The 15,045-nt window shown below is 42.6% G+C and overlaps 2 protein-coding genes across 5 annotated transcripts in view; one reads left to right on the forward strand and one right to left on the reverse strand.

The window, feature by feature from the left end:
• Iav (transient receptor potential cation channel subfamily V iav) overlaps positions 1–2,194 on the reverse strand; it is a 57,727-nt gene extending 55,533 nt beyond the window's left edge. For all 4 annotated transcript variants that reach the window (XM_076325860.1, XM_076325859.1, XM_076325857.1 and 1 more), the window contains exon 1: positions 1,145–2,194. In XM_076325860.1, coding sequence (XP_076181975.1) covers positions 1,145–1,966 — 822 coding nt within the window. In that variant the 5' untranslated portion in view covers positions 1,967–2,194. The remainder of the gene's footprint in view (positions 1–1,144) is intronic.
• Positions 2,195–8,688: 6,494 nt separating this feature from the next.
• LOC143154072 (icarapin-like) overlaps positions 8,689–15,045 on the forward strand; it is a 59,151-nt gene continuing 52,794 nt past the window's right edge. The window contains exon 1 of the mRNA XM_076325865.1: positions 8,689–8,973. Within this exon, the coding sequence (XP_076181980.1) occupies positions 8,907–8,973 (67 nt within the window). The 5' untranslated portion in view covers positions 8,689–8,906. The remainder of the gene's footprint in view (positions 8,974–15,045) is intronic.

The raw sequence follows: 15,045 nt of genomic DNA on the forward strand, positions 1-15,045 counted from the left end.
GAATTTAACGCGTTGCCATTAATTTTAGATGCCCAATTGAAATGAAAATTCATCGATGATACAAATCTATATTGTGCTATAAAATATAAAACGTTATTTGATATCAACGTGTATCATGGAGTATTTCGAGTTAAAAATTTACAGGATAATGCGTCGATTTTACGTGTACGATTTTTAAAACCGATTTTTTGTTTTAAATACCTTGCACGTACTTGCTATTGTTATATAAAATTATTTCGTCGATGTAAATGTTCAAAATTTATCCACTTTAACAAACATTCCCGACGATCCCTTTAATTCTCTTCTGAAATATTTTTTAATATTCCTAATGATATTTGCGCGAATCGATAAATACGGGACTAAAATCTTAACGTATTTTTTGAAATTAATTAAACACTTTTTACGTAAAATAATACATAAATAATTCATGCTCGTTTCCCGCGAATAGGAATTAATCGTTTCAACAACGTAAAAAGAGAACATTTCGACAAAATGTATCTGTTTATACATGCCGAATGCCTGAGAAGCGGATTAGTACTCGATATTGAAATAAAATACCGTTCGTGATGAAAGAAAATTTGATAAATGTCAAATAATTACGAGGAACGAACCACGTTACTTTTTGTACCGAATTTAATTAACGGTGAACCCCGTAAATGACGCATAAATTGCACATGCCTTCCGTAATAAGGTTTCACCTCGTTTCCTAATGTAAACTGCCGATATAAAAATAATTAAACGAAACAAAACAAAAAAAACTTCTCTCCAGTCGAGCCTTGGAGAACTAACCGGTTATACGAGCCACTATTTATTCAAAATTGCACATTATTGCAAAACTGGTACGGTGTAATTCTAAAAGGTGAAACAGATGTAGCGATCTACTTGTGTCGATTACGAATGGTCCATTGACCGATTCTCTCGTTAAGATGCTTCGAATCTTTAAACATCCGATAACACCACACCGGGTGACTCTAAATTGTCAACGGTCTACGAACGAAAACTCAACCACCTGGACACCCTGGCGACATCTACGAGATCGCTAGATTTATTCCACCAAGTGAACACATATATACGAATGTCCCATGGTACGCAGGAAATGAGTTCGTCTCGGTCTAGAATCAACTTCGAAGGTACAAATACGTACCAATTTATCGCCGACCACCACCATATGGAGTATCATGTTCCCGAAAGAATCCTGCTCGTCGGGATCGGCGCCCGAGTCGAGCAATAAATTATAAACACTTTCGTTGGCGCAGCAGGCTGCCCATGCGAGCGGATACTCGCCCAAATAGGCTAATCCTTCGTAATCCGTGTTCCTCGCCGGACTCATTCGTTGCTGGTCCCTGGGAAGGAAAAAACTGCCGATCGCTCGTTGAGAAATAATCGCGCCAGCCTCGACTAGGTCTTGCACGAGTTCGTTATTGTTGTACGCGATCGCAAGGTGGAGGGCACTGGCACCAAGGTATTCCTCGCCCTCGACAACGTCAATAGCCAATCGTGGAAAGCACTTGAGCAGGATACGCGCTACTCGTGTGTGTACCCTGGTATCGCATATAATCAGAACATGTAGGAGAGTCTCTCCGAGCGAACCTCTATACTGCATCTGCCAACATGCCTCGTGATCGTTCCATTGGGCCAAAGGGTCGAACCGTGACAAGGAAGCCTCTATCGGCAGTACAACCTGCTCGAGATCACGGAATTTCCAACGCAGGTACTCGGCACGGTTGATCGGCTGGCCCTTGCCGTCGGCGTACATCAGGACACCGAACTGTTCCCTGATTAACTTTTCGACTTCCATCTGACCGCCCAAATTGTACGACTCTATCAGCTCGCCGCCCTTCTTGTAATTGGCCAAACGGTACAGTAGACATTGGTCCTCGTTGCTCGCTTGACTGATCACACGGTCAAGGATCGAGCCAGCGTTGACCTGGCTATCGCGACCTCGACAGGAGCAGACACCACCCATTCAGACATCCCCCTTTAGCCTCTTACGCGTTACCGAACGTCTTCCACCGATGGATCTCGTCCACTTGCCGCGACGACCGCACCTTTCGAGACACCAGGACGATACCGGTATCCCAGGTTTATCAACCGACACCCGAATGGGATCTCCGTCGAGTGTTTTCGGGTATCCTCGAGGACGACGAGGGCCGTATCATTTTTCAACGCTGGCGAAATGGACGCGGTAGGGAGCAAGCACCTCACCGTGTGGCTAACCGTGATCGACTCCGTTGATACGGGCCCTTGAGATTCACCCGGGCCGACGAAAGGTGGCAGACAGGTGGAAAACCGTACCCTCTGGCTATAGCAACCACGCCGTGTACGCCGGGTAATCTATAAACAGTACCTGGCTCCGGTAGACACGGTAGGGTCACTGGGTGACGGCATTGGCTTTCGGCTTTGTGTCAAAATTGATTTCTCGTCGGTGTGCCTACCTTGAACGATCCTTTCTTGAAACTTCCAGGCACGTGTTTATATGCAACGTCCCTAGTAAAATCGATCGTTCAACGTACAAATTACTCGTTATTTTATCAACGTTCGAAAGAACAATTATCCAGAGAACACGTTACCGTCTCGTGAACCGAATTCCTGTTTATTTTCCAAACATTTTTATCTCCCTAAGGAAAGTTTATCGTTTCGCAACGTACGTTTTAGAAATTCGTAGAATTTCGATTATCTTTGGAAAATTCGATATTCGATTTTACGTAGGACGTGCATCAACAAAGTTCACCATTACTGGACGTCACGAAATGATTTCACGCAACGCAGTTACAAGTAAAATATGTTCGCCACGTATTTTACAGTTGCGACATTACATCAACATGATGCTCACGCGCCTCCTGCGGTGCACATAAATTAAAGATTAAAAATTTCATTATTAAAGTATAATTATATTAGAACTCAACGGAATACGTGTAATTTTATTCATATTTTATAGCAGGGAATAATTAAAAGTTTGCTTATTTAAGTAAAATAAGTAAATATTTTAACGAATCGAACGTTTCGTACAAAATTCTACGTAAATAAATAAATGTACCGTACGTATTGTGAACGCTACACGGTACTTCTTTCAATCCCGATATTTGGTTCGATTATCAAAATTTGATATTTCGTTCGTTTTTTAAACACGAAATCCCCTACTTATTTCGCACACTCCGGAGGTGAAAATAAAAACGACACTGACTTCGATTTACGATATTTTACCTATCTGTAAAATATAAACAGTCGAAGCATCGCGCAAAGAAAATTATACAAAATTTTGATTCGAAGTGTGTAATTTGATTTTATAACCGATTCAATAATATATTTATCGTCCCGAATCAAAAACAATAAATACAAACGTACGAATAAACATTGATTCGCACCTCGTTTTAATAACAGATGAAGAAATACAAGCGCGAATTTGTATATAAAACGAAGCTTCGATTCGGTAACAATTGTAAAAATTTCTTTTCTATATTTTTTTTAAATTTATTTCAAAACAAGTGCAACTTGCATTCAGGTAAACAGAATACATTTGTACGTTTTAGAATTCAGACGCGTTGGCAAATTTATCCATTTTCTATTCCTATTGTACTATATTTCCTTTACACGTACAATAGGAAACGACGCGACTAACGGGTTAAAAAGACGAGTAAAAATCGTTCCACGTACGGTTCAATTTTTTTCTCGAGAACCAGTCGTGCAATTCAATCTCGCATCTTGTGGACACGTCGGTCAGTATTTAGAGCCAGACCGAACACGTCCATGGAAATAAATATATGTGCGCGTACTGGCGATGTAATTACGATATTTCTAGTTGCGATGACTCAACAAGATTTGCGTCACGCAATTGTGCTGGCATCAGTCTCGGTAAAGCGCAACTGTCATTGCACCATTAACCGATAATGAAAAGGATGACAGCGCGTTATCCGAGAAACGTATAATAGACGTTCCTGTAGGCAATCGCTGTGTCTTATGTTACCAATGCTATCATTAATCGAAGCCACCTTTGATATGCAAATTCCGCACACATTTCTAGAAATGTGTTTATCTCGTGCTCGCCCGAGCCGAGCAGGTTTCACGTCGAGATAATGCCGTAATGTATGCGCATTTAATTAAAACAATTACCAACGCCATTTGTAATTACAGACCTTCAACTTTTTTAAAAGTTCGACGTACCATCTGTCAGAGAAGTTAGCGGGCAGTTTCCAAAAAAATTCCACCGAAACAGAACCCGTTCATTGTGTGTCCGAATCAACTACGCAAATTGATTTGAAATTATCGCGCCGTCTTGAGAAATTTTTCTTTCATCATCGAAACGCGTGAATACAATTCCATTTCCGTAACGTTTGAACTCAATTCTCCTCAACCTTGTACTCCATTAATCTCCCAACGGTTTTAAATATAGAATTCAATTCACAATTACAATTCCAGTTTCAATTCAATCATCGATTCCACGATTCGAGCGTTACTTCCTAAAGGGAAACGTCGTCTCGAGTGTCGCTTCGTATTAAATTTGAATTTTACTATAACGATTGACCGAAATGGACAATTCCGTTACAGAAATTCTTCCATTTACATATACGTTGTACAATCACTTGGATCGACTTGGCTTCTTACAACGCGAACGTTACACGTTGTTTCGTTACTTTCGAGTCCTCCATTTTCTCGTTTACCGCGTCCCCGGTAACGCAACGTCTATTTAACGTTTCGCCGCGCGAGATAAGCGCATTTGTATTTCAAGGGAATCTCGAATCCGTCCGCGCCGCGTTAACATTATTCGTCGAATGAGGAGAACGCGTCCGCTGAACCAGATCCGCGAGATGCAGCGATTGTAACCGGTCGAATGGAGATCTCGATGATGGTCTTGGGCTCGAGTGAAGAAATTGAACGTGACGGGCCGGAACGGCCGATGATAATCCCGCGAAAACGCGAATCGGTGGAACAGAACTCGCGTTCCTTTATTTCGTCGAGTGCCGTGATTGCGAGAGCACCGGTGTACCACTTACTCGAACCTCTGTTTCCCAGTGTTTCACCGGGAGTACGTAACCACTTGAACGCGAACCATTTAACCCTATTATTCGTTGCGAGATGTCACCGTTTCTCGCCTCTATTCGTTTTTCGCGAATCCGGCCAGCTATCGCCGCACCGATAAAACTAACGGTCACCCGAACGAGATCGTATCGCTCGCGTACGACAAGAGGAAGAAAGGATGCTGCTGTCGTCGTTGTAACGAGATCGTACAATGAAGTTGCTCGGTTGTCAGGATCGCGATATGGACGCGGTATCCGCGCAGCTTTATGCCGTTCGATAAAACACCGGAAATCCCCCCCGTACATTTGAAACCGAGCCGCGTTGTTTACGGGACACCGAATTAACGCTCGCGCCTAGTCTTCTCTGCGATGTAAATCTACGGGAACTGATGATCGTTCGATTTATTCCACGGTACGATTTCACGGTGCCGGCGAGCCGCCGTGAAACTCTCTATCGAGGAAGTGAATTGTTCATGCGTTATTATAGGATACATATTTCAGAACCGGTGCCGCTGCCTCGACGTTCTATCGCGCGAATTGATTTTTATTTTCTTTTTTTTTTCGACACGATCGACGCGCGTACGCGACCGTTTCCCTTTTGAATCGTCGATATTCGCGCTCGTTAGTTTCGTCAAGAGTCGCGACATCTTTGGACAAATAGGAACGATGTACGAAAGTGACGTACAACTTTGGTAAGTTTTGCGTATTCGTTTATACGGGGAATTTACACACACTTCGGCGAACAAAGATCTGCAAGTAACAACGTAATCGTAAAAGTTTAATAACAGCGATAGGAAGGATCAAATTTTCGCAATGTTGATGCGTTCGTTAACGGAACGAACGATGGCATTTGTTACCGATTATTTGGAAAATTTTACAAGAGAGACAACGATTTTAAAATCGTTAAATTATACAAGTGTTGTACATTTAACGGAAGAGATCGTGACTTCCACGAATTCTGTTCAATGCTGTTACAATGCACCGGTTAAAGGAGCTTTATTTATCGAGCAAGGTCACGAGAATGTTTGCAATTGAAACGATCACGGTTCGATTCGTATTTCCGCGTAACGATTAAATTAATAACGGAGGCAAAGTTGGAAACAACTTTGTTCCGTGAGATGTGTCCAAGGGGACGTCGCAGTCGTTTCGAAAAATTTGCTTCGAGACTCAATTGCAGGGAATGCACGCGCGCACACGTGCACACACACACACACACACGCACACGCGCGCGCGCGCGCGCGCAATTGCGTTAATGAAACATCTCATTTGTATTCCGCGAGCGTATGATCGCTTAACGTGCGACGTAACGGTCCGCATACGCTTTGACTGCCGGTTGTTGCTTACAGAACTATTTAAAAATATTGGCGTGATCAGTGACCCGCAGGGAGCGCTTCATTGTCAAAGGCAGACCGCAACAGTTGCCTATACTATATAATCGATCACTTGGATTAATTACGAATCGGAGCTTCTTACTTTTTCTCCGGCTTGGAGTACACTCTCATACGCTATTTACATATACACGCTTCGATCGAAACGAGGTTCAAGTGTATTTACGCTTCGTACGATTGCGTCTAATTATTACTTACATTTATATCATTATCGCACGCGCCGTTATTCCTTCTCGGCAAGTGTACCAGACGAAACGTTACGTCTATCCTCGAGGCTGCGATCGATGCATTATTTTTCACGTCGTAACCTCGAACGTTTGCAAAAAATCAATTGGAAAAACAACGACGTTGATCTCTACTTGAAAAATACAAGGGAGCGTAACGACGATCGGTGCTTGCTCGCGATGAAACGAAATCTTTACGTTCGATGCGTACTCGTACCGATACACGGCTGGGAAATTCAACGAAATTGACGAAGATGATGCAATCGATAACAAGGCGATGAAATTGTACGTATCGCGCGCAACGAGGAAAATGGAATTGAATTTAACCCGTCTTTGATCTCGTTTGAATCGATTAACGTATAAAATGATTCATCGGTCGGTGCTCGGTTTCCCGGAGAACCAGTCCGTTGTCGAGCTAATAATTATACAAGTTGGGTCACGAATGACAATATTTATCTTCGGACGATTACCAAGGTTATCTGGTAACCAATGTCAGAAGTCCTGTCGTTACTCGCGAAACGTAACGTCGCGAAATAAATTATTCTATAAACGCACGATACACCAGACCGTGACGTAATTCGTTCTCTCCGGCTCTTGTGTTCCGATTTACTTTATTTCCACGGTGTTTCCATTTCCTCGATACTTAACGGCGACAACCGGTATCTTTATACGGTTAGAAACATTTGAATACGGAAACAGCGAAACCAATTACACGGTTCATTTTACGGCAATCAGCGACACGCTGTGATTACAGGCTCGTTAATAATTGTTCCGGCGCGTTACGAGACTTTGACTTATGAATAAGGTTCCTAACTTCAATTACCCTCCAGCGAAGGTAGTCAACGGGAAACTTGGTAACAATGAATCTGTACTGTTCGTGGCAATTAGGAAATCATCTTTCCGGAAAGTTCCAGCGAAACGAAGCAAATATTTGAAACAAAATACGTACTGCGACGGTAACGCGTATCTTTTTCTTTCGTCGCACGAATGTGGAACGAATAACAGAAGAAGTGGCTCGAATAATATCGTCAACGTTACGCAATTTGCTCAAAAGTTCGCCAATTAGCGTATCATTGAATAATTTCTACCCGTTGAATATTTTATATACTCAACCGTCTTACCGAGGTACTCGAACGGACAATTTTTTCATTATATTTATCAATCGCTCAAACGTTCTCCTCCCAAGGATACGTCTTACACGATTTTTTTATCGTCTTTGTAATTTTCGTGTCTCGTATCATTTATTTACAGTGAATCGAAACAGGTAGGAGTAATTCACTTACAGGTGTATCGAAACGCGATGTTTAATATTAAAATCGTACTCGATCCCGTGAAATTGTTCCCCGTTTGTTCCACGTTCGATTGATTCGTATTACTTATCGAATGCACCGGAACTATAATAGATTACCAGAAGACTGTACGAGGTGCGAGCAGTTTTTGTATCGGAATCTATGGGCGCAGACACGCTGGCAAACGATACATCCCATCGATAATCCTGCAATTCGAGCGGCAGTTATCGAATTTCATCGTTATACAATTCTCGACGAAATTTCGATGCGGATGCAACTGCACCGTATTCCACGGAAGTGTGACGCGTGTTTGTATTCCAAAGAGCGTAAATATCTACGCAGGTGTGGATCGCTATAAGAAGCGTTCGTGACGTTTACGAACGCTTAATTACAATCTTTTGTGCCCGCTGCGATGTATTCGTAGCTAATCGTCGCGAGAAAATCGCACAGATGTGATTCGAAGAACGACGAAAGAATTCGTTCGACGTACCCGCGTTGGGGGCGCGGGTTCGTAATAAACTAACCACGTTCGGTTAATTCTCTGTCGTTAACATCATCGGTTCCTTTGTATCGCGGTTAATCGCGTTCGTATACGGTTTTCGAACACTGGTTGCAACAAAGTGTTTACAGTACCGGGAACAACTACGACGTGAGTCAAGCGGCGCGCGTTGCGATCACGTGACCGACCTGTCACGTGACCGGCTAGACGGAGCCTCGCCATTGGTCGAGCGGTGGACGGACGATCGCATATAGAGTGGCGCGAGACAAAAGTCGTAACGCAAAGCGTCAGCGAGTTTCAGTGAGCTGGTGCTGTGAGTGACCTTGATCCCCTCGCGAGTTTTGTGACAGTCCCGTTCGCAGAGGCCGAACCCGTCAGTACTAATCGAGTCATCGTCGCAGAAACTTACCTGAGCGGTTTCCCTGCAACGCAAGTGGCAGAGAGAGCGAGAGCGAGAGCGAGAGAGCGAGCGAGAGAGAGAGAGAGAAAGAATGAAGACCTTCGGTGGCGTTCTGCTCGTAGCGGCGTGCTTCGTCGCGTGCACGCACAGCTTCCCCGGTGAGTACGCTTCGACTTTTCAAAGTGCCGATTTTTTCGCGAAATAAACCTTTCGTACAGGAAACACACCCACGAACGAATTTCGTTCGAAAGTATTCATTGCGTACCTGGATCGTTCCCTTTGAAATTAGCTTCTCGTCGTTCGACACGTTCGATGTTCGGTGTACGTTCGATTCCTGTCTCGTGGCTCCTTAACGATCCAACGTTTCCGAAGAACAAACAAATGGAAGCGGTTAAAGTGCTCGATAGAATTCCACGACAATTGCTAAGGTCATATTCGTGATCTTGTCGCGTGACAGCTGAATAAATGCTGTTCCGAGCGAAAGGAGCATGCGTGTACGGTGTACGTGCGGGGGCGCAATATATAGACGACGGTACAGGGTGCTCGAAAAGTCACGTTCGTTAATCACAGTCTGTTTGTTGTACGTGTACGGAACGTTCGATTCGAGGCAGCAATTTCTATTTTTTTTCCTCTTTTTTTTTTTATTTCTTTTCCGCGCCAATATTAGAGAACTCAAATCCGATAGCGACGAAACATTTCAACGTACGTACGTTATAATAGGGATACAGGTCGGAAGATGAATTCGACGTAATATCGGATTTAAAAATAACCGACGAAACGAACCGGTCGCGTATCGAATGACTCATCGCGTTAATCGCATCAACTCGAGTTCCAAAACAAACCTATCGTAGCGAAACGAAACATATTTCTCTTGCCACGTTAACCGCAACGTAATCGTCATTGATATTACGTATACGATATTCGCTATCCCATTACCGTAATATTTCTAGAAATTTATAGACGCGACTACAAAGAAAATATACTCGAAGGAAGATTCGTGTATATCGATAAACGATCCACCGAACTCGTCTATATTCGTAATAACCGCTCGTAAAGGTTTCTACGCGTTAGGTTTACAAATCTTTCGTTTCCGGATACGTTGGCGCATATATATTTCTAAACGGACTTCACGTTTCACGTCCCGAGGTGTTTTCGTACCGGAACAGAACCATCTTACTATAAAACTCGGCAAATCAAGAGATGCTGCCCCGGCGTTGTTTTATGCAGTTTTATGCGGAAAGTTGTACACGAGATGGTCGTATTCGCAAGTACTCTCCTCTTGTCCGTGCTAAGTAAGCGGGAAAATTGCCAATTGGCATATGTCTGCTTTATTTCCACTGCGGTATAATTTGCGAGCCCGTCTTAATACGGTATATAAATTAAAGTTGTTGCCTTAAATTTTTACCGGTGGCTCACTTGTACCGTCTGTAAATAAAACGAACGAGACATTTACTTAATTTTCGTTGTTGCAAGACCGAACGATCGCTCTGTAATACAGATCGGAGCGTTCGAGTAGACACTTTAGCAAAAATTAAACCAAAGAATACTTATTAGTCGCAACGATCGAAAATCACTCTAAATTAACGTCGGATTAACTCGTTGGGAAAGGATAAATTACAAAACGAACGAAACGATCCAACAAAAATTGAATCGCCATTGAAAATAAATGTGCCCGTTTAAAAGCAAGCGTTTATATTGTTCAATGATTGCTCTTTAAATCATGATTAAACGACTCATAAATTTCTCATGGTCACTGCCGACGGCATCGATAAATTAAATAATCTAAGCCAATGTTTCGATCCTCCGCATAGGGGAATATAAAGTGTATTAAAAGAATACGATAACGCCAATGTTGTTAATTTATACGCTAATAAACGGAAGTGAACACGAGCGAAATGAATCGTTGCGTACACACGGGATCAATTTCGCGTTGGATCGTTTCGTTTGTTTACCCTCTCGAAGATTTTACAAACGAAAAGATATTGAATCGAAGCGCGTTCGATACAATCGATTCACATTGGTTCTTGGTTATCAGTTTTTTCCTTGTTTTTTTTTCTCTTCCTTTTCTTTTTTCTTTTCCAAACGGATCACTTGGCGACATTAAAGTCACGTTCTCACGTTCGTACGAACCGTTTGTAGCGATATTTTTCATTTTTCGCGGAAGTTGCGCCACAGGCGGAAGCTATTATCCAAATATCTTGAAGCTTGTTCCAAATATCGCGTCACGAAGGTATTACCAGAATGCCACGTTGAAAGTACTTGGGTCGTTTATGAGACAGAAGGGGGATAGTTCTTGGAGCATCCCGGGCTCTAGATTCGGTATGAAATTCACTTGGAGCGTGGACTTTGCTAATTAGCACTGACGTCGTTTTTGCAAGCCGGAAGAACAGGGGAACTCGTTTAATTGCCGCTATTTCATTCCGAAGATAATTGTTCGGATGAATTTCCGTCGAACACGAGTTTACCCCTTGTAGTTTTGATCCAAGTTTCCTGTCAGTCAAGTTCTGTCGCGCGTGCTTCAGGTGCCTTGGATTCCCTCCATTATTCCGCAAATATAGGTCATACTGTTGCCAACGACCAACAGCGATAAAGAGTTGTACGGTTGTAAGAACGACACGCTGTACGATAACCATTACGCCAAACGTAAAGTGTATTTAAAGATTTAACTCTGTTGTTTCAGTTCGGTTCTATCTGACCCCGAACGATTTCCATTTATTTCTAGATAAGGGAATGAAAATTATTCGAAAGAATTCCGAGAGAAAGAATCGGTGTACGAGGACGGAACGAAGTTGCAACAGAATCGAAATATTCGGTTGTTCGGAAAGTCGTTTCGTTTTCTTTTCTTTTTTTTTGGCGGAAATTGAAACACGATTTTTTCAGAGTGCGTAAACATTTTACTAAATTGTATATTCTCCATTTTGGGAAACGAAATCACTTTCCGAACAAGCCAATAATTTCTTTGGAATAAAATAGTTCGTTATTTTCGATTCGATTGATATTTTACAAACGCTCTATGCGGTCAAGCATATACATTATTAGTCTTCATCGCGCGTATTTAATATCTCCATCCACGTGGCACAATTTAATTAACTTCTCGATAGGCATCGTCTTGGTCTGGAAACAATCATTTTCCAGTCAATTTACCTTAATAATCGTCTGCTTCCAGATTATGAGAGTACATTTACATCCTTCTCGTACGAAAACTTCGAAACGAGTATCGGGTAGAAGAATCTAACGGAATTGTCCACGAACAATGGTATTTTGATATTTTGCAACGTTGAACATTCGCGAGGGATACACGAATCTTTCTATCGTACGAATCAACGTTAACACCGAGCAACTCCAACGTTAACCCGATGAGATATTTTTTAAACGACAACAACGCATCTGCTCGAACGCGTTACCGAATTTATTTCCATTCCGGATTAACTTGTCCTTAAACCCGTAAATTATGAAATCGATCGAAACGGTGACCAATAATTAACAAATTTACTTTATTGTGTATCGATGATTTATTTCGCGCCAAGTTGCACGGCGAATTAAAGACAAAGTACTCGGGGGGGAAAAAAACGGTCTGGATTGTGTTGATGTCCTATTAGTTGAGAAACAATTGTATCTGGCCGCACTGTAAATTGGAATTTGCACACAATGTGTACAATAGAGTCTCTATAGGTGTTTCGGTATTTCCCATGCAGTGAATATTCAGAGTAATTTGTAGACCGTGTCACATTATATATAAGTTAACTCGCACTTTAGAAATACACACATATTATACTCGATTGTTACCGCGTTTATTGTGCGATCCTTCGATGATTCACTGTGGCCGGAAGTGACTCGAGAACTTATTGCTGTGTTACCGAAGCTTACCTTGGATTCTCGCTGGTTACACCATTTCTCTTAATACCGTGCACTTACAAGTTTCTGATCTATGTATGCACCTTCCTAGCTGCACCGCAATTACTAGACAAAATATGCACGGTGCTTACGGCCTCTGACAAGACACTCACGATTGCTCGTTAATGTAATATTCGCAACACTTTGTCAACCAACAGTCGTTTGATACTGCACGAACAAGATGTTAATTAACTGTACGATGAACCAAAGTTCGCTCGACGTTCTCGTCTGGAAGAATTAGCCATCGCGATCATTCAGACACACCAAATGTATCCAGAACTTGAAATACTTCTAGGTGTTGCGCAGGCTTTCGTTTATAACTGTTCCAACGCTAATGAATTCTAATTTTAAACGCGTTCTTCGCCCTCGAAAGACCAATGACCATTTTCTCGGCAAACCTGTGCCACGGGTGTACAAGACGGAACAAAATGGTTCGTTTCGTTCGTTGATAATTTCAACGACGAGTTGGTAATTCGTTCTGAAAGTATTCATTGGAAAACAGATCTCGTAACAGGTTGTTCGATAAGTGTTGTTCGATCAAATTCATCCAGCAACCTGGTACTACACTGTTGGATAAATTGTATCGAACAACCTAGCACTACCGAATACAATTACTGTTAAATCGAGTCCAGATTCCTTTAAGACTATCCAACAATCTTTCAGCGCTATTCGTCGATACGGTACATAACTGTAAAGAGTATAAACACAATCTTTCGTTCCCTCGAGGCGTAGAATCGTTTCACCCTGCAGTGGACACGGTTCGATAATGTACGGACTCGCATCCCCGATATTTTTCGATCGCGGGATCTCCACGATCGTCCAATAACCGCGTGCACAAAATCGTGATTTCTTTTTCACAAATCCGTGAAACGGTGGGTGTCCGTTTGTCGCGCTCGATCGAATCGTGTGCATATATAAATGAGTTTACACAACGCAGTCTCTAGCCAGAATTTAATTACGTCGTGAATAGGATACGTGACTAATTACTTCCGACGTCGTTCGATCATTAATTAGTTTATCCAGCATATCGGGGCTGTCCATCGGTATTGCTTTTCTTTTTGCACAGCGGCCGTAGCCAACGTTTCAACCTCCGCTTCTTCCTCTATCCGTGCACACGTATTTACGCATCCGTTGGAAATATAAATGAATGTTTGCGCTTCCTCGCGCGGTTTCGTGTCACGCTCAGTTGCCCGGTTTATTGTATACCGTACCTTTGCTCGCTATCTAACCAACTTAATAACCTTCTGCGATGAAATTACACACACAGGTAGGCGAACCACGCTCGGCCAACCGCCCCGCCGGTTAGATCTGAATTTTAATCTTTAAATCACAATCACCGCGGACTGATCTATTCCGCGCGCATGCGAGATATTTGCAAACAATTGGCCCTTAGAAATTACAGTGCTTCGTTGATGGTAATGCCGTTGTTGTAAAATGCAACGGTGTCTCGGATAGCTAGGTACACCGTACACCTCGCGAATGCTTTCCGAAAGAGTGGTGTACCGAAACTCCCGTGTCTCGTAACCCGTGTCACCTGCATCGTATTTATTATATACTCGATAACATCGAGAGTATCGGATCGTAACGTACGATATGTCCGTTCGAAGATAGCCGCATCCGGCTCTCTGAAAAACATTCTATTCGCAGGACAACGCGAGAGCCGCTATAAAAGAGCTCGAAAAGTGGGTTGCTTATCGGCTCAATGGGAAACGGAGGAATCGATGGTATTCAGCGTGCTGTTCGTTGCTTAAACGCGGTTCTTGAATCGGATAGCGATTTTTCGCGAGAAATGATCAATGCGTAGTGTTCGAAATCGTGTCGGTTGAATGACTGGACCACCGGGGCTATCCATCGATCGGCAAATTTTGTATTTAGAATGGAGCATTCCGAGCATTAAAGATAACTTTTACCACCGAGCTCTGAATTAACAACGAACGGAATAGTTCCGTGCACTTTACGAATGCTTACCGCTGGTACCGGTAAGCGATAAGCTCGAACATTGAAAGTGTAGATTGAAGTAGAAAATAAAATACAACGGCAGAAACAACGAATCGCTTGGTTATTTTTATCGTAGGAATGATTCGGAGAAAGTGATTGTACCGTTACGAGAATTATAGAAACTTTGTATTCGAATTAACAATGGTGAACAAGATAAGGGGAAATCACGAATACGAACACGAAGCACGACGTTACGAAATAATATCTTTATTCCGGGGTTCGACAGCGTTTACTTCAAACGCGGCTTTTAAATTTCACCCACCTGCGTCTCGTAAAGTCACAGTTCTGCCCGGAGCCTGTAACATTATTCGAGACGGTGCTATAATTGTACGTATAGC

Source organism: Ptiloglossa arizonensis, chromosome 13 (assembly GCF_051014685.1).
Source record: "Ptiloglossa arizonensis isolate GNS036 chromosome 13, iyPtiAriz1_principal, whole genome shotgun sequence".
Taxonomy (NCBI): Eukaryota; Metazoa; Arthropoda; class Insecta; order Hymenoptera; family Colletidae; genus Ptiloglossa; species Ptiloglossa arizonensis.